Here is a 21164-nt window from a genome sequence, read left to right as displayed (position 1 = left end):
CTGAAGTTACTCCACTGAGGTGAGAGTGGTGTTACTCTGGGCTGTCTGTGAACCAGATCATACATGATTGGACTACATTACCCAAAATACATTGTCCCTGAAGTTCAAGGTGATTTACCCTTCTTGTCTTCTGTGATCACCTGTCCTGAGCAATGGCTATTCTATAACCGTAAGTTGAGAAGAAAGTTTTCTCATTATCTATATCTCTGGAAGAGTAGGATCTAATTTCAGACCCCTACTGATCTCTATTTGCTTTGGTGGTTGGAGGTCTTTGAGGAGGAATCTAGCATGGTGTCACTAGTAAGCTAGGAGTCTATGATGAGTTTTGGATCTCTCTTCTTTCCCCTCCCTGACACAGATGTCTGTCTGAGGCACAGTCATCTAAAGCTCTCAAGGGCCTGAGTATGGCATCACATACCGTCTTACCAAAATTCTCAATGGAACTTTCTGGCTCTTTAATCCTATAAACTTCTTCAGGCCTATACCCATCTCTGAGTGGTCAGTACTTGGCTCTTCCTATGAATAACATATCTCTCTACCTTCCTGCTCTTCTAAACCCAGATAGTGTGGGCTTGGAGAAGGGAGAAACTTAGGCATGAATACTATCCCTGACACATACTAGTTCCATGACCATAGACAAATCACATGAGCTCTCTGTACCTCAGTTTCTTCATTGGTGAGGTAGGTAAAAATAAGAATGAATGAAAGAAAAAACATTGATTAAGGACTTATAGTGTGCTAAGCATTTTCCTATGTACTGGGAAAGAAATGCAAAAAAAAAGCTAGTTTATGCATTATATTAAGGGAAGACAACACATTTAAGGGAATGATGTATAGAGAAAGGTCCTTCGATTTAGAAAGTCATTTGGAAGTTAAGTGGAGGCATAGGAGAGTTGTTTGAATGTTCTTATTCAAAAAGATCTCTAATATCATCAATTCTTCCAATGATACAGATCACAATTCTTCCATGCTTGACCATCCGATGTGTCTCTTGTCTTTCAACATACTAAAGGTCTTCCTTGCTTACTTCTGATATCAAGAGAGTACCCATGAAGAATTCTGTCATCTCCCACTCTTGGAATGTGGCCAGTCCATTTTTAATTCTTATCATGTAATTTCTTGATGATAATTCTTACTTCTTTTCTTCTTTAAGCTCCTTGTTGGTTATATGTTGTATCTTGCTCACATCAACCAAAAACTCTCTCTGTTACCCTCTGTGTGAGATGCATTTTTAGTTCTTCAGAAACTGTTGGATTCCATGGCTCCATGTCATATAAAAACACCAGTAAAATGCTGATGTTGAAAAAGATGGGTCTTTGCTTTCAAGGTAAGCCTGGAACCATTAAAGGGGATTTTTAATCTCTTGAAGGTAATCCATCCTGCTCTCTTTCTTCTTTGTTCACCTCTAGGCCCAATTCATTGATCATTTATTACAGAAGTGTAAAGCTCTCAGTATCATCCAAAGTACTCCCAATACTGTCCAAATAGGACTAAAATGTAGTTGGGAAATGTCTAGCAAAATAAATAAAAATACAATATAACAAATAATGTCTATTTGTGATTTTCTAAGTCAATATAGATCATGGATTTGTTCTATTTGGGTTGGACACCTCTGATCTCAACTGTCTATGCCATAGGGTCATACTGATGGATAAACTCTTTAAGTAGAAACAACCTATGAAGCAAGAAAAAAAAACCTAATCTTGGGTTGTATTTACATAGAACGTCCAGAAAGAGAGAAGCCCTGTTTCTGCTGTATTATGCAATGGTCAGCCAGAATATGGAGTATTGTATTTGCTTCTGAGACCCACATTTCAGGAAGGAGACTGACAAACCAGAGCATATCCAGAGCAGACTAGCCAAGATGGACTAGAGGCTATGCTATAGAAGGATGATTTGAAGAAACAGGGATATTTAGATGGAAGGAGAGAAGAGGGGGGATATGATGGGTATCTTCAAGTATTTGGCTCCAGAGGGCAGTACTAGGAGTACTGGACAGAATTTGCAGAGAAGTAGATTGTGATTCAATATAAAGAAAAATTTCCTAACAGTCAGACTTGTTGTTTGGCCCCTGACAACAGAGGTCTTTAGAGTTGTATGACTACTTGTTGAAGGTGGCACAGTGGACAGAGTGCTGGGTTTGGAGTCAGGAAGACCTGAGTTCATAACTTAACTCAGACCTTACTAGCTGTGTGGCCCTGGGCAAGTTAACATTTCTCAGCCTTAGTTTCTTCCTCTGTAAAATGGGGATAATAATAGCTTCTATCTCACAGGATTGTTGTGAGGAGCTAATGGAGTTGGTACTGATATATATGTATATATACAAATGTATAAATATATTAAATATACACATATTAAAAATACTTTGCAAACCTTAAAGTAGTACATAAATGCTAGCTATTAATATTATTATTATACACATATTATTATGGACAAATCAGTACAGTAGAATGTAAACTCCTTGAGGGAAAAGACTGTTACATTTTCATCTTTATACCCCCAAAACCTAGCTCAATACCTGGCACACAGTGGGTGCTTAATAAATTTTTCCTGAATTGAATTGAATTAAGGTATCGGTTGAACTAGATGATTTGAGTTTGTTTCCAACTCTGAGGGTCTCTGATTTATGATCCCCTTCTTGCTAATAATTAGGGATCATAAATTCCCTATAACTTGAGGAAGCCAGGTGATATAGTAGATAAAGTGTTGGGTCAGGAGTCAAGAAAACCTGAGCTCAAATCCTGCCTCAGACACTTTATAGTTGTGTGATCTTGGACATGTCATTTAACCTCTGTGTGCCTCAGTTTTTTCAAATGTAAAAGGAAGATAATAATAGCACCTGTCATCATCATTTGGTGGGAGTTTGAAGTATGATGGAAAACAGAGCTGTGAGTAGGAATCCTTCTTCCTGAGGCAAAAAAAAAGTTACAGGAAGCACATTTAGGCTTGATTTCAGGAAAAATTTTCCAACTGTTAACGCTGTCCACATTTGGAATGGGTTGCCTCAGGAGGTGATGGATTTTGCTCACTGGAGGTCACAAGCCAAGGCTTGATGACCATTTGTCAACAAGTCAAGTCAACAAACATTTACGGAACACTTATTACAGGCTTGGTGCTGCTAAATGGTTTATACTGGTTGGGTATGTTACGTGGTGGGTTCCTTATGGGTGCAGATTAGACAAAGTACCCTTGCAACTCTGTGATTCTGAATTTGTATTAATAAAGTATTACTACAGATTCTTTATCAAAGGAACGCTATAGGAACATTATTTTCAGTTGCTGCATGAGGGACAGCTTGGAAAGAGGAGAGCCTGGGAACAGGAAGACCAATTGCAAAACAATTATAATAGAGATGATGAGGGCCTGAATAAGGGCTGTGTAAGTCAAGAAAAAGAGACAAATGTGAATGATATGGAAGCTGAATTGGCCAAATTTGGTAGCTTAATTAATATGGGGGGAGAGGAAAGGAATTAATCAAGGGGAGACTCTGGTTTTGAAAATCTGGATGATTAGTAGACTGGTGGTACCCTAAACAGAAATAGGAATGTTTGGAGAATGGCCTAGTTTAGGGGAAAAGGTCATGAGTCCTGTTTTGGAGATGCTGAGTTTAGGATGCCAATGGAACGCCCCACTGGAAATGCTGAATAGGCAGTTGGTGACGCAGGGTTGGAACTCAGGAGAGCCATTAGAGGTGGATTTGGGAATCATCTGCATGGAGTTGCTAATTGGACCTATGGGAACTGATGAGATCACTGAGGGAGCATAGAAAAAGAAAAGAAAAGGTTCCTTAAGGGAGACCCAAGATTAAGACAGGTGTCTTGGTTTTCCTTCTATCCCTGTGGCTGATCCTTTTTGGAATCCTGCACCCCGTCCTCTCATGTACCAAAGTTCTGTCTTTGTCTCTTCACTTCTCTCTCTCTCTTACTCTATCCCTTGGTGATCTCAACAATTTCTGTAGCTTCAATTATCACATTAGAGAGGTGATTAAAAAAATCTCACCATCTGGTTTAGTGCCTTCTGCATATTAACCATTTAGCATAAATATTAGTTAAAGAATAGGTGGCAGTGAAATAGTGAAACCAGCCATCCAGGACAATGATATTAAGTTTTCTAGCTTGAAAGACTGGTAGAATAGTGGTCCCATTAATTAAAAAATAGGCAAATCAGGAAGTTGAATCATTTGGGGGGAAAGATGCAGAGCCTCAAGATCATTTAGTCTAACTCCCTCATTTTCAGATGAGCAACATGAGGGTCAGAATGTTTCAATGACTTTCCCAGTATCACATAGATAATAAGGAGGTAGAAGCAGTATTTGAACCCAGGTCCTCTGAATCCAGATCCAGCAACTGTTCTGTTGAGTGGATAGTTTGCAGGGTGATAGCCAAGGAGAAATGTGTATAGTAGGTTGGAAATAGCCCGTAAGAGATTGCAATGCCATGAAGTTAAAGCAGGAAAGTACAAAACTGGGCAACTACTTTATGCACCTGAGGATCATTAGAAGCTACCAAACCTAAGCCAATCTAATCCAACAAGAACTTAAGTGTGCAAGGAACTGGGGATCTAAAGATGAATGAAAAAGAATTTACATTCTACTGAAGGAAATAGCAGAGAGTGGAAGACTTAAGTAGGGAGAGCCAAATACAGCTCAGAGAACTTGTTGTAGTTTTATGAACTGTATTAACATGCTTTGGGGCACAAGATCTTCAATGGCGTGTACCTTGGCGCTTTCCTGTGCTAACCAAGACTTTGACCAGCATTAAAAAAGAAGCAATCTAACTCTGATTCCACCATACATAGCTATCAAGAAATGAGGATGCATTCTTTGTTGGATACATAATTAGATGTTGTTCAGTCCTTTCAATCATGTCTGACTCTCTGTAACCCCATCTGGAGTTTTCTTCACAAAGATACTAGAGTGGTTTTCCCATTTCCTTCTCCAGCTCATTTTATAGGTGAGGAAATTGAAGCAGATAGGGTCAAGTGGCCAGCCCAGGGTCATACAGCTAGTAAGTATCTGAAGCCAGATTTGAACTCAGGAAGATAGGTCTTCCTGACTCCAGGCTCTATCAACTTTTCCACCTAGCTGCCCCAAATTAGTTAGGTAGCAGCTTGTAATAAATACTAGGTCATTTTCAGCCTTAAGGAGTCTGACTCAGTACTATTTGGCATTTTTATTACTGACTTCTATAATGGAAAAAAGAGGTTGCTAACTAAATATGCCAGTGGGTGGGGCAGCATGGCTTGGCACCTTATAATCCTGGATTAATATTTTTTAAAATTCAGCAAATTATAGAAGTACTTAGGCTACAGATGTGAGGAGATTGCATCAGGATAATCATTCACCTCGGCAGGAACAATCTACAAAGTGGACTTCTGACATCCACAAGTCAAGGAAGTTTTCGGTGCAAACAATCTGGGTGTTTGAAGAAATCACAAGATAAGTGAGCTAATAAAGGAGGGTTGTGTCTTTAAAAAAATCAAGTAGGATATATAAATGGGAAGTTAGAAGGTAGAAACCCCAAGATAATCTTGTTAAACATTTATTTGGCCTTTAATAGAAAGCTGTCAAATCTGGTGGCCTGCAAACTTAATTGAGATACAGAGGACTTGGGGAGGATCCAGGCAACAGAAATGATAAGAGGTTCTCTTTGACCCCAAGAGACAAAATCTAAAGCAACGGGTAGAAGCTGCAAAGGGTCAATATTGTATTATAATATATTTTTTGAGGCAATCAAGGTTAAGTGACTTGCCCAGGGTGACACAGCTAGTACATCTTTGAGGCTGAATTTGAACTCAGGTCCTCCAGACTCCAACACTGCACTATTTTAAGAGGAAATAATTCAAATTATCCAAAAGCTGAATGAGCTATCATTCTTCCTTCCTCCCTCCCTCCCCCTCAACACCTCTCATTGGGAGTCATTAAGCTAGATGACCACTTGGGGCAGGGGGAACCTGTGGCCTTTAGGCCACATGTGGCCCTGTAGGTCCTCAAGTATGGCCCTTTGACTGAATTCAAACTTCACATAACAAACCCCCTTAATAAAAGGATTTGTTCTATAAAACTTGGACTCAGTCAAAAGGCCACACTCAAGGACCTAGAAGGCCACATGTGACTTCAAGGCCACAGGTTCCCATCCCTGACTTAGGGAATCTATAAACATTTATCAGCAGTTGATTCTGTGCCAGGCATTGTGCTAAGTGCAGAAGGTTCAAAGAAAGATTAAAAAAAAAACGGTCTCTGCTCTCAAGAAGGTCACAGTTTAGAGAGGATTTCTTAGACCACTTGTTGCCAGTTCTATAAACTAAATGATATGGTTTGGGGCATAGGTATAGGTTGGACTAAAAAGCCACTGAAGTCTCTCCCAGTTCAGGGAGTCTGTAATTCCAGGACTTGAATTTGTGATAACTGAATAACACAATGACTCAGAAAAAATAAATATATAGTATGATTTATAATGGTGTATATACTTAGTATATAGTTCTATATCCAAAGGGATGCGTGATTTCACTGGTCAGAGAGCTCTGTCAATGCAGGCTGACCCATATCAAAACCCTGCATGCCTCAGTAGCTAGTTTCATTAATTGTTGTGACAAAATAATTTACTTGATGGCCCACCTTTGTGTAATAAACCTCTCCAGACTCACCTAGCATGGTTTTCTGCTAACAGGTGGTTGCCAGGTCATGCTCTAAGTCCTTCCAGTGTGTCAGGACCTGCCTAACCTGTCTGCCACTGCCACATTCTTTGAGAACCCAAGGCTCCCTCCATGTAACAAGACACTGGAGGGGCTTTAGTGGACTGGACTCTAGTACATACATGAGACATAAGACAGTATGGTATAGTGGATAGACAGCTAGCCTTGGAGTCAGGAAGACCTAGGTTCAAGTACTGTGTTTGCCACACATTTGTTGTATGACTCTGATTAAGTCACTTAACTTCTCACTTCCCCTTGAAACTCTCTAAGACTTTAATTGTCTGGGAATTCTCTAAAAGGAAGATATCACTGGTGAAAAAATTGTTTTAACTTTACAAAGGATTTTCAAATTTGTTATTAAGATTTTAAAGATAGTTTAAAGATTTATTAAGATACTGAAGTGATCTTGAAGACATTTGCGTGTAATTTATTTTATAAACAATAAGTAGGCACTATCCAACTAAAAAATACAATGTACCACAAGTACCTTCGGAAATTTTATTGTCCAAACAACCAATGGCTAATATTTATATGGCACTGGAAGGTTGCACAATACTTTATATGTGCTATTTCATTTGAACCTCATAAGAACTCCTCCCTTGCAAGGTAAACACTATTATTAGCCCCCATTTGCCTCAGTTTCCTCATCTGTAAAATGAGCTGCAGAAGGAAATGTCAAAACCACTGCAGTATCTTTGCCAAGAAAACCCCAAATGGGGTCACAAAGAGTCAGATGCTACCGAAAAATAACTGAACAATAAACAAAAAAAAAAAGAAAAAATCCAAGGTTAAAAGTGGTTAAGAGACTTGCCCAGGGTCACACAACCAGCATGAGGCTGGAGCAGGATTAGAATCTAGGTCTTTCTGATTCCAGGCCCTGCTCTCTGTCCTCTATGTCACATGACTTCAAAAAAAATTAATTCTGCTGAGAGTAGGATCCAGGGCTCCCCATCTTCATTACTGTCAGATCAAGTTGATTCTGAAGGAAGTATAGATCTTTTAAGATATTAAGTTCTTTTAAAAGAGTTTTTTTTTACAATTTAAATAGAGAATTATCAAAAAGTAACATCATATAGTTAGAACCTAGCATGCAAGTAATTTTCATTTTAAAAACATTTCCAGAGTGAGATGGAAAGAACACAAAACTGGAAGTCGGGAGGTCTGGATTCTAGGCTTGGCTCTGCCCCAACTAGCAATGTGACTATAATCTTTCTGGGTCAGTTTCTTCACCTGTAAAAGGAGAAGGTTGGGTTAGATGATCTTTAAGGTCCCTTTCAGTTATAAAGGTATACTATTCTACTCTTTGCATGTCACATGTCTCTGAACTGGTAGGTTTCAACTATGGAACCAAAAAAAATTATATAATTTAAAACCGAAAATCAAAAAACTCCTCCCAGGCTAGGCTTATTTTTCCAGTGGGAAGACATTTGGATGGTTTACTCCTTTAATAAAAAAAGAATTAAAAACAAAACAAAACTACCTCACCCCTGTTCAAGTTCAGAGGTTGAGGTCGGAGCATATAGCTGCTGGCACACTCACATGCTCGGTTCTGAAACACATATATCAATATCAGGGCTCTTGCTTGTTCTTTTGTTTGATTTCATTTGGAGTTCTTGGGTTCCTCCTTTTACAGATTGCTGACCTTTTATTCCCCCTCCCAAGATGTCTTAGACTACATTTTCTATACCTTCAGCACAAGACAGGGTCCTTCAAGGTAACATTTGGGACCCTTCTCATTTTTTTCATGACACTTCTCAGAGGCTGAAGGTACTCTGTTCAGCCTGGGAGTGTGTATGTGTGTGTGTGTATAAAGGAGAATGGTAGTAGGAGAGAAGATGGGGAGAATTACATTAGAGGAGGGATGAGGTGAGGGGTTTGTCCAGCTAATTCAGTTCAACCAGCCTTTATTAACTATTTGCTATTTTCATGACAATACCATAGGGATCCTGGGGAAAAAACAGAGAGAAGAGTATGACTCCTGTCTCGGTCCTTAAAAAGCTTAGTTTTATTAGAAACTGGATTGGTTGGTTCCTGTGTCACCCAGAAGATCTTAGGGCTTAACCCAGTTATGAAATTGAGACTTGGGGACCTTCCTCAAATTTCAGCATCAAGGTGGGGCATAGGGGTGTGCCCACAGGGGACCAAGTCCTTTTCATTCACCCAGTTTCTTCATGGGTAAAATGAAGGAATTTCTAAGGTCCTTTCCAAGCTAAATCCCATGACCCTTAGGTGGCCCCCCTCACTACTAGAATCTCCATAGACACTCTCCTTTCCCAAGGGGGTGAGTGAAGGCATGAAAAAGAGCTGGCTGGAGGTTCCTTTCTTCCCCAAGTGAAAAAGCAGGGAGATTTAGAGTCAGAGAATGATAGCATTTAGTAAGCACCTACTATGTGCAAAGCATTATTCAGAATTCTGGGAATAAAAAGATAAAAGCAAGATATTCCTATCTTTCAGGAACTCGTATTCTACTGGGGCAAATTTAACACGTGCACAGGTAAATATGATACAAAGCAGAGAGTAAAGAAATGGGGCAAGAGAACAGACAGATAAAGTGGTATAGGATAATGTGAGGTGATAGCTGGGGAGAATGAGAGGCAGCTTAAGAAGGAGGTAGCATGGAGGAAAAGATGGAATTGAGAAGGGAATGCATCCCAGCCATAGGAGTCAAGAAGGGAATGCATCCCAGCCATAGGAGTCAAGAAGGGAATGCATCCCAGACGTAGGAGTCGAGAAGGGAATGCATCCCAGCCATAGGAGCCAGATTATGCTGGGAGAAGCTTTCCAGATGAATCAGACTCATCTCAGTCTTTTGGAATATCTTCTTTTTCTTCAAGTCTCAACTCAGCTACCACCTATACCTGACACCTCCCCCATTCTTCCGACCCCCAGGTGTTAGTGTGGCCTCTTGCTTCAAATTACCTTTAAATCTACCACCCCTAATTGTCCCCTATGTTTGAGCTCTCCTTTGCCCCTTTTCCCTTCTACCTTGCATTAGTTACCTAAGGACATGTGGAAGAGGAATTCTGGGTGCAATGAAAAGATTTAGAGTCAGAGAATGGGGATTTCAATCTCGGTTCTGCAATGCACTAACCTATATGACCCTGAATAGGTCAGATAGGCACCCTGAACTTCAGTTTCCTTATTTATAAAATGATGAGGTTGGATTATATGGCCTCAAAAATCCAGCTCTTAATCACCGATTTAATGTTGCATTGCCTGCTCTTAATAATAATAATAATAGCTAATATTTACATAGACCCTACTATGTGCCAGGCACTGTCCTAAGCGCTCTACAGTTATCTCATTTGATCTTCACAACAACCCTGGGAGGGAGGTGCTATTATTATCCCCCTAGAAGATAAGCTATTTTGAAAGCTGAAGGAGAATTTAGGGATCATTTCTTACAGGGGTTCTTAACCTAGGGTCCATGAACTTTTTTTTAATTAACTATTTCAGTATGTAATTAGTAAGTATAATGAGTATTTCAATTCTATTGGTTTCCTTTGTAATCCTACGTACTTCATTGTATGCATTTAAAAACAGCATCCTGAGAAGGGGGTTCGGAGGCTTCACCCAGCCCCACAGGCTAAGACACAAGAAAGTCCAATCCCCTTCATTTTACAAGGGTCCTAAAAAATGAAAATCAGGATCGATGGGATCGTGGCTTGAGAGCCAGGAGGCACCTCAGAAGCCTAGAAAGGCCAACCTTCCTTCCTTTTACAGATGGGGAGCCTGAGGCACGGGGAAGCCAGGGGTTTGCCCACTTTGCCTGAGGTCGGATTAGAACCCAGCACTGCGTCCAATCCGCCACACTGGTTCTCCAGGGTCTCCGAGTCCAAATCCGGGGCTGTCTCCACGAGTCCATTCCTGGTCCCATGTCTGAGTAAAGCCACCCAACACGTGCGCACCTGGGCCGGAACGGAACCCTGCTCCCAAAGCAGCTACAGAGTGCCCTTTAAACCACTGGAAGCTATTCCCGGGCACTCCTTATTCCCTGTGGGAACATCTGCAAGTCAATGCAGGTGTCTGGCCTCAGTTTCCCCATCCGTGAAATGGGGAAGGGGTTGCAGCGGCTGGTCCCCCTCTGTGCTCTTATTCATTGCCCATTTCTCCTATCTCTCGTTGGCCCATAATTGTTTGCTTGGTGCCTCTTCCATGGGAGCATCGGGAATGACTCGGCCATTTGTGCCCCCTGCACTCAGCCCGGGGCCAGACAGCAAGTGAAGTGCCCTTAATCTAAGATAGTTGACTAGACTTAACCCGCAGGTAGACACGTCTCCCTCCTCCCCCGCCCTCAGGCAGCGGGAGGCGGGGCCTGGAGCGGGGCGGGGGGGCCGGGGGCGGGGCCTGGAGCGCGGCGGGGGGCTCAGGGGGCGGAGCCCCCGGCGCACCTGCAGGAGCCCGGGTCAGCGGCGGCTGCGCCGACGTCCCCCTCCCCCCCACCCCCCCGCCCGCTGCCTGTCTGTTTACGTGGAGACGAAGATGGCGGCCGCGCGGGGGACGATCCTCCTGTGAGCCGGCTACGGGAATTGGCGCGGGGCCGGCGGCGGAGCTCAGCGCCCAGTCCCGGCCCGCTGCCGTGACGTCCGTCTCAATCAGGCCCTTCCCTTTCCTCTTTCCCTCCCTCCCTCCCTTCCTCCCCAGCGCAGGCCATGGAGGACGAGGAGCGACAGAAGAAGCTGGAGGCCGGCAGAGCCAAGGTAAGCCTGGCCCGGCCCGGGGAGGGTGGGGAGGTGGAAGCCCGAGGCCCTGCCGGGGCCCTGCTCCTAGCGCGGGGTCGGGGGAGGGGCGCGGAGCCGCTGTCCTCGATGCGGGGGGTCGCTGCCCCGCCCCTCGGTGCTGGGCCGGGGGCTAGAACGCCAGGCTCCCCGGTTCCTGCGCAGGGGCGGCCGACCCCGCCCAGGGTTGCGCTTGCTGCAGACCCTAGCTCGGGGTCGCCCTCCCGAAACCTGATTTTTGTCTCACCCTCCCCCTTAACATGGGTGGACTTCCCCCGATTTCCCACCTTGGGGAAGGCGCTTAGGCACTGTGTCTTTTGTCTCTTCCTGTCCCCCCTCCCCAGGTTGATGTGTCTTTTGTCTTCTCTCTCTTTCTCCCCTACAACCCCCTACACACACACACACACACACACACACACACACACACACACGAGAGAGAGAGAGATCTCACACACACACACACACACGAGAGAGAGAGATCACACACACACACACACACACACACACACACAAGAGATGTGCAGGTTTTGACAGGTGGCCTCTTTCTTCCGCTCGCTCGTTCCACTGCCGCAGGACGGGCCCCCACCCCGGCTCAGGGACAGGCACGTTGGCACTTTGCGGACCAGCGGGACCGGCCTGTGACAGCTGTCCGGGGACGGCCCTGCACAGCTATGTCCTGAATGTGCCACAAGTGCCAGCTGTGAAATCCTGCGAGGGAAGGGGGCGATGTTTTTAGGTGAGGGGTGAGCTCTCTCCCTCTTGACGTTTGAAGTTCTTTGTGGTGGGAAGGGGGCTTGGTCTTTTATGGGGCTAACAGACTTGATGTGAATGGAGGCTTCAGGGAGAATCACTAGGCATGTTCCACATTTCCAGGACAAACTTGGCCCAAGAGTGATATAGCTGAGTCAAAGGGAATGGACATTTTAGTCACTTTAATTTTATTTTTTAGCGTGATTTAAAATTCCTTTTCAGAATGGCTGGATCAGATCACAGCTTCCCTAAGGAGGCCTTCCAACATTGGTTATTTCTGTCTTTTGTTACCTATTCTTTAGATACTTTAGCTACATTGTACCTATGTCATAAGAATCACTGACTTTGTACTTTAGGGTTTTCAAAGCACCATCCTGCAAAGTGGATACTAAGGAAACCCACTCAGAAGTTAAGTGACTTGCTCCTTATTCCTATAGCTAGTAAGTGTTTGAGGCAGAATTCACCGTGAGTTATTGTGTATCAGATTTACAATAAGCATATTATCTGGGTGGTATAGAAAATGATAACCTGGAGTCAAGAGAGACCTAGGTGTGAATCAGTTAATAACTGGTGTCTATGGACAATTACTTATCCTCTTCTGCAAAGTGGGGGTGGTAATGCCTTCCTTATGGGGTTGTAAGGGTCAAATTAATTAATCTATGTAATGCTTTTTGTAAACTTTAAAGTGCTACCTAAGTATCAGCTATTATTGTAGACAAGATGCAAATTATAATAATGAATCTCTTTTAAAAATTTCTGAGAATATTTATTGCACTAAAATGCCTTTGGCTTTTTTGGATCATATTCAGACTGTCTTTATTAAAGACAAGTTTTAGTACTTCATTACTTAAAGGATTTGAACTCTCATATTAAAGATAATTACTAGTACTTCAGTTTTTAAAGGATTCGTGATATGGGTATTCTTATCATTTGATTTGAATTAAAACCTCTCTTGCTGTTAGTCTGTGTGAGTTGCTGTGACCTACCAAAATATTCAGCACCTGGTAGCCCTACCTCCTTCTGCTATGTTTTTTCAAACTTAGCTAGGCTGGTCCTCAGATAAGGAAGCATGCCCATACTTTTTTAGCTTTTTCTGGGTCTGCTAAATCTGCTGGCATAGCTTTCAAGGATCCACTGTTACTACCAGTGTTGTAGCTGCTAATATGATTGGCTGTTCCTTTCAAACTGGCCTCCCCCAAGTGATTTCAACAACAGAGCCAAGTTTGGTCTATGGACAAATTTGTGTTAACTGTTAAGATTTTAGTGAGTACAGCTTTAATTGAATCTTCACATTAATACATCGGGGCTCACTTTACTTAGCATCAGGGCTTGAGTGACTGAATTTATTCAGCTGGATCCCTGTTACAGCTTTTGTAAGTGCTGGGAGAGGAGCATTCTTAGAAGCCTCTTTATTGCTGCTTCAGTCTGTGCATCCTGAGTGCCTGAGCACCGTGTCTGATGTTTGTATACAAGTGCAGAGAGCAAAGAGGCGGTACCTTCAAAAATCCAATGAAAGAAGATGCAGTGTAGTGAAAGATTGCTGGATTGGGAGCCAGAGACTCAGATCGATCAGTCCAGTATAACCTTAATGTCTGCGTGACCTTGGAGAGAGGTTTTTATCCTCTCTTGTCTGAAGTCCTCTTATTTGTAAAGTAAGAGAGGAGGTTGAATTCTTTGACCTCTAAGGCCATTTATAGTTCTAAAGCTTTGATCACATGATTGGACTTTAGGAAAACCCTGGTTTGACTTTTATCCTCGAATTTTCTCCACCTTCAATCCAGGTATCATTCTTTAGCTGAAAATAAAACCATTCTGAAAAAAACATAGCTTATCATTTGTACAACGACACAGTGTATCATTCTGCTCATAAGGATCAGAGACTCATGGCAGCGTAAAGATCCTCAAGTTCATACACCCACCCACCACCACCCCCCAAGCCCCACAGATGAAGAAATGGAGGTGAGAGAGAAGTTAAGTGACCTACTGAGGGCCACCCAGGAGCAGAGATGAAACTTGAACCCAGGACTCTTTCACAAAACTAGAGTTCTAAATCTTCTGGATTTTAAAAATTTTTGTCTTTGAAAATTCTACATGAGAAAGGAGGACAAAACCCCTATTCTTCCTACCTGATCCTACTTAGAGAAGCAGCACAGTATGATGAATTGAACACTGAACTTGGCAGAGATGATCTGGGCTTGAATGGGAGGAGAGAGCCAGTGCTTGTAGTAGCTGATCTCTAAGGTATCTTTAGGTTCCTTATATTTAAAATCCAGATAGTAATATTTCTACTACTCCCCCTCATGGAGTTGTGAGGACAGAAAACCTGTATAAATCATAAATTCCTACTATTAGGAATTTAACCTTTAACCTTTATTTTGGAAAAAAATTCTGACCTTGCCTTGTGGAATTGAAACATTTTTTTAAATTGTGAATTACATTTGAGAAAGACTTTTGAAAAGCAGTTTTCTGATACTAACGGTACTTAGGTTGAAAAGAGCAAAAAATGTGCTTTATTTCCTAAAATCAGTTATAAATTGGGCCTTTTGCCTAGAGCCCTAGTAATAACCCCAAAAGTTTCTTATTGTACTCCAGAGGTATACATCTATAACTACATTTTATTCCTTAAGCACATTTATTTTTATCTTTTGATTTTATATTCATTTCTGAATCTACATTTCCCTTGGACCTGTTAAACAATCACTTGTAATAGTTATTTAAAAAGAAAGAGAAAAAAGGCAGTTGTGCAAAACCTACAATCCTTCTTAATTTTAGTGCGTTCTTTCTGTTGATTATTTCTCATTTTGCTTGTATATAGTTTGTACATATTTGTTTGTATGTGTTGTTTCCCCCATTAGATTGTGAGCTACTTGAGGGCAGGAACTGCATTTTTGTCTTTCTTCGTGTCCCCAGTGCTTAGCACAGCGCCTAGCACATAGTAGCTATTTAATAAATGTTTATTGACTGACACACAGTATATGTAGTATTCCACACCAAGAGTTCCCTACCTCTACAAAGAAAGGAGGGAGGTGTATTTTCTCAATTATTATCTCTCTCCCAGCCCCCATTATCTTGTATTTATTTTGTACATATGTAAGTACATATCTCTCGTCCTACGCTGTCCTCAAGAATGTAAGTTCCTTAAGGTCAGGGATGGTTTCATTTTCTTTTAGTATCTCTTTCACAGTGCTATAGTAGTTATTTAATAATGGCTTATTGATTGATTCTCCAGGGCCAACTTTGGTCCTTATAATTACATAATATTCAGTTTCTTTTTTTTGTTTTGTTTTTTCCATTTATGTTATCATTTATTTCTTTTTGGTTCTGCTTTCTTATGAATTTATTCATGTTAATCTTTAGATTTTTCTCTGAATTCTTCAGTTATCATTTATTAAAATAATAATCCATTACATTCATGTAACATAACTTGTTTAGCCATTCCTGAAATAATGGGCATCTATTTTATGTCTAGTTCTTTGCCAGTAAAAAAAAGGTAGGTGGGGCATCAGTGAATGTGAGAGGGTACATGATCTCCCTATGCCAAGCAGTGGGACCCTTGGGTCACAGTATGGACATTTCACTTAATTTTATTTCAAAATGCTTTCTAGAATAGTTGAATTAGTTCACAGTTCCACCAACAGTGTTGCCCGTTTGACACTGATAGTTTCTTTTGTCTACTTTGCCAGTTTGCTGGTTGTGAGGTCAAACTGTAGGGTTGCTTTGATTTGCATTTCTCTTATTATTAGTGATGTGAAGTAGCCTTTCATATGGTAGTTGCAGTCCTTTTGAGAACTGCCCATATTCTTTGACTACTTATTTATTGGGGAATGGCTCTTGATCTCATATATGTTTTAATTCCGTATACAAGGTGTTCCAGAAGTCAGTGCAGTTTTAAACTATTAAATTTTGGATGTCTGCTCCCTTATCAGATAATTTTGATACAAATATTTTTTTCTGAGTCAGTGGTTTTCTTTTTTATAGGAGTTGCATGATTTCATTCATATAAAAGCTTCTTGATTTCGCATAATCAAAATTATCCAAAATTATTTTTATCTTTTGTGATTACCTACCTCCATCCTTTGTTATTGTTAAGAATTTTCCTTCATGCCATACTTGTGAAAAGTAGATGGTCTCATTATCTTCTAATTTTTAGTGATGTGACCTCTTGTGTTCAGGTCAAGAGTATACATTTTGAGCTTATTATGATATATGATGATGTCCATATCTGATTCTTGCTAGGCCAGTCTCTTCTACTTATCTACTTTTCTATTTAAAAAAAATGCAGGGGTACCAAGTAGTTGGTGATTTCTCCATTATAATGTAATTTGAGGTCTGGAACTACTAGTTCCCTTTTCATTTCCCTTTTTTTTTAATTGATTAATTTTCTCCTTTACTGCCCACTGTCCAATGTCTTTTGGCTGTTATAAGATGTTGGACATGCCTCTGTGATGCTTTTAATGGAAAACCAAATAGTCAGGCTTATTAGAATTGTTAAATATTGAATAAAAGTCAGCCTCTTTAGTCAGAACCTGAAAACCATTTCTATAAAATAAAGTGTGTGAATTTTAGTGTTTGGCTTTTTAACCACCCATTTTAATAGCATAAAGGCTTTTTTCACATGCTTCGTTATTCCAAATGGCCAAGATTACTGGAGAGAAACACCATAAGTGCAATCAATATCCCACGTTAAAGAATTTACATGGAAAAGATTCTATAATGTATGTAACAAAAGTGTGAAATCCTTTAGTACACATCTATCTCTTATTGAACATCAAATAAATTAATACAAGGGAAAAGCCGTATTTGGAGATCACATCTCCATTGACCTGTAGAGATGTATATACTGGTAATCTATGATATCATTGGTAGGAGGAAACTCCTTTCACTTATGCAGATAATAAATAGTCATAGAGAGTTGCCCATAGTCACTCAGCTAGTGTGTGTCAGAGGCCATACTTGAATCCAAATCTTCCTTACTTCAAGTACATACTAACCACTACAGTGACTTTTCTATTATTAATTGAATTAATTTTTTTCTAGAACTGTGCTAGCATTATTCATGTTGGTATTATAAAAATGTATTGGTGAGAAGGCAAAACAGAACTGCTGCAGAACTAAATGGTTAATTCTTTTTCCCTTCAAAACCATTGCATTATTTTTTTCCAAGTAAAAATATTTACAACTTTATATATAAAGAGAGCATTATGGTATTTGTGAGCATAACCAAGTAAAGGTCAGTTATGCCAAGATCAGCAGTAAACTATTACTGGTGCAAATTCATACTCTGTATTTCATAAAATTCTATCAATTCTCCAGCAAAATCCCACAAACCACAGCACTACACTAATGTACAGAATTTTATATAACTGACAGTGCCTTTTTTTTGTTAGGAAAAGAATCAGTACAGTAATATTAAAACTAAGCTAACATTCTTTTTTGGTGACCTCATGCTTTTTTGCTTAAATAGTAAGACTGTTAGTCTTTTTTACTAAATGTTCAGCAATAAACAAAATAGTTTTGCCTGGAAATGTCCAGTATCACATTAATACTACATGAAAAGCAATGAAAAAAATTATATTACTAATTAAGCCACTTAGCCCCACAAATTCTCAAATATTGAACATGAGTAAAGAAAAAAAAGAGTTTGATTTAAGGTCTCTTCCAACTCTGAAAGTCTGTAATTCCATGAAATGCTACAATAATTGTTGAATACAGAGAGCACTGAGATAGGTTTCAGGGACTTGAATTCTGGTCCGTATTTTATTCGGTTTAATGATCATGGACTAGGAACCCTTTAGGGGCTTCTGGTCCAACCCATATATGAAAAAAGAATCTCCAGTATGACATATCTGACAAATGGTTATCTAGCCTTTGCTTGAAGACTTCTAGTGAAAGGGAACCCACTACTTAATGAGGTTCCTCATTCTACTTATGGGCAGGTAAATTATTAGGATGTTTTTCCTTATAGCAATTCAAAATTTGCCTCTTTGCAACCTCTCCCATAGTTATTTAACTTGACTCTGAGATCATTCTCATGAATATATCTTTTTTGTACATAGTTGATTGCATCTCGTCTCTCTCCTTAAAATAAGAGCTCCTTGAGGGCAGGATCACTTAACTCTGGACCTTAGGTGCTCCATCTTTTAGAGGCAGTATAATACAGTGGATAGGTGCTGGGCTTGGAAATCAGGGAGGCCTTAGTTCTAATCTCACCTTTGATGCTTTTGACCATGGGCAAATTACTTAACCTTTTTTGGCCTCACTGTACACATGCATAAATGGGGGTGATAATACATACTTGTAAGACCAAGCTCAGAGGGTTACTATGGAACTCGAATAAGATGAATGGATTGCAAATTTTATGCATTTTATATTTAGAAAGATCACTTTGATAGTTGAGTATAGGACGTGCTGGAGTGTGAGGTAAGATGAGGCAGGGAGACCAACCAGAAGGCTCTTACACTAATCCAGGCATGAAGTGATAAGGGTCAGGACCTAGGATAGTGGCAGTGTCAGAAGAAAGAGGAGAGTTTATATAAAGAGATGTTGTGAAGGTAGAATTGACAGGACTTACCTACAGATTGGATATGGGAAGGTGAAAGAGTGAGAAGTCAAGCATGACACTACAACTACCCTCCTCCTCTTCCATCCTTCCCCCCCACCCTTTTCGTCTTCTTCCCTTTCCAACTTTGGTGTTTAAGTGATAGAGGTTTCTAAAACAAAATTTACAATATTCAGGATTCAAAATCTTATTCAAGAGTAATGTTTGTATTATGGCTTTGCAGAAGATTTTGGTTTTGTAGATAAACTTGACATTGTAGGAATAGAATTTAGCAGTATTCTAGCCATAGCTTTATCTCAATTTACAGTGATAGCTTTCAGAGCAATGGGAAAATCCTTTGTTTATCCATGAATTCTACAGACTTCCTTGTAATAAATGTAATAGTGCACAAATAGATCTTTTAAATTAAAATATTTTGGTGTTTACCAAATTAAATTTCTGTGTTTGATCTATCCAAGAATGGACTTGACAACAGATGTGTAAATGAATCTCTAATCATCGACTTCAGAACTTTAAGGGAACATTTACTTCCCATTTGAAACAGTGGATAGAGATTTTTATAATACAGTTTTAAAAGACTGGAAATAAAGTAGTTTAAGATGTGTGATTCATTGCAAGTCTACAAATTGTAGTAAACTACCGAGGCCAGACATCTAGAATTGATTGAATGATATTTAGAAAGGAATAGGTCAGGAGCAATAACTGTTAGCATTCATGGGTTTGGGAGGAGAATGAGATGTGACTTAATGAATATAATGTCCTAGGTTCAGATAAGGAGACTTTCACTGTGTACCTGTAGCCAACCTGTTCTCCACAAGTTTTGGCTAGTATATAAACTCATTAAAACAAATCTATGTTTTGTTAAGTACTCCACAACTGCAGAAGACCACAGGGCAGGAGATAAGGTTGGGCAGTGCTGTTTAGAGATAAAATTCTTCAAGTCTCCCCAGAGGAGGCCTCTTTCACCAAGTAAGAGAGGAGGCGGCACGTAGAAACTGTTAAAAACGACTCATGCGTCTGTAAGTATGGCCCCTAACGTCAAGGAAATTCCACCAAAACCCGTGTGCACCTTTATCGAGCTTATTCACTTTTGGCTCATTCAAAATGTGTCTGGAGTTATCCTAGATTTGATGCCATTGTTTTTTATTTATTTTTATTCTGAACATAAAATAAGCATTTACATAAACAAAGGAGAACAGAAAAAGAAGATTGTAAATGAAAAAGCAAATCTCTTTGGTGTATTGTTCCCCCACTTCACCCCCCCCCCCCACCCCACCCCACCTATTCCTATATTTCTTCTGTCTCAATAAGTTTGTCTCATTTTGTACCTTGAATCCAGGCTTTCTCGGTCAGTAGGTGGTACTTTTTCATCAGTCCTCTGGAATCATGATTGAACATTTCATTGAACACAGTTCTTAAGTCTTTTAAAGTTTCTTTTCTTTTAAAATGTTGTTACTGTAAAAATTATTCTTGGGGTTTTGCTCACTTTACTCCATTTGAGTTAACACAAATCTTCCCAGGTTTCTCTGAAAACATCCCTTTCATCATTTCTTATGTAATTATGTTCCACTATGTTCATATACCACAACTTGTTTAGGCATTTCCCGAGTGAGAAGCTTTAGTCAGTAAACATATATTATGCACCTACAGTGTGCTAAGGCCTGAGGTTACAAAAAGAGGCAAGACATTCCCTGCTCTCAAGGAGCTCATAGTTTAATGGGAAAGACCAAGACAAACAGCTATATGATGAACTTGAAATAGTCCATAAGAGAAGACAGTAGAATTAAGGGAGATCAGGAAAATCTTCCTATAGAAGGTGAGATTTTAGCTGAGATTTGAAGGAAGCCAGAGAAGCCCTGAGGCAGAGATGAGGAAGGACAGCATTACAAGCATGGAAGACAGACAGGGAAATTCCTGTTAGTTTCCAGTTTTTTACTATGACAAAAACAGCTGCTGTATAAACATTCTGGTGCATATGGGTTATTTTTCCTCTTTCTTTGATCTTGTGACATAGGCTTAGTAGTAGTGTTATTGGATCAAAGGGAACATATATACAGAATTTAGTGACTTTTGGGACATAGTTTCAAATTGCCTTCTGGAAGTGCTGGTGCAGTTCACAGCTCTTTCAATACTGTATTAGTGTTCCTGTTTTCCTAAAACCCCTTCAACAATTGTCATTTTCCATTTTAACCATCTTGGCCAATCTGATCATTATGAACTGAAATTTCAGAGCAGTTTTGATTTGCTTTTTTTTTTTTTTTAAGCTATTAGTGATTTAGGATATTTTCTTCATGTGGACTTTGATTCCTTGGATTTCTTCCTTTGAAAATAGTCTGTAAATGTCATTTGACCATTTATCTATTGAGGGATGAGTCTTGTTCTTGCATATTTTTATCACTTCCTTATGTAACTTGGATAGCAAACCTTTATCAGAGAAGCTTGCT

The 21164-nt window shown here is 40.2% G+C and overlaps 1 protein-coding gene across 1 annotated transcript in view; it reads left to right on the top strand.

Annotated features, from left to right (window-relative positions):
* The first annotated feature begins 11062 nt into the window (after nucleotides 1-11062).
* AKAP9 (A-kinase anchoring protein 9) overlaps nucleotides 11063-21164 on the top strand; it is a 175197-nt gene continuing 165095 nt past the window's right edge. The window contains exon 1 of the mRNA XM_036759124.1: nucleotides 11063-11393. Coding sequence (XP_036615019.1) covers nucleotides 11346-11393 — 48 coding nt within the window. The 5' untranslated portion in view covers nucleotides 11063-11345. The remainder of the gene's footprint in view (nucleotides 11394-21164) is intronic.

The sequence above is a fragment of the Trichosurus vulpecula genome, chromosome 5 (genome assembly GCF_011100635.1).
Source record: "Trichosurus vulpecula isolate mTriVul1 chromosome 5, mTriVul1.pri, whole genome shotgun sequence".
In the NCBI taxonomy this organism is placed as follows: Eukaryota; Metazoa; Chordata; class Mammalia; order Diprotodontia; family Phalangeridae; genus Trichosurus; species Trichosurus vulpecula.
The sequence above is the reverse complement of the archived record's forward strand: the minus strand, read 5'-3'. Positions and strand labels throughout refer to the sequence as shown.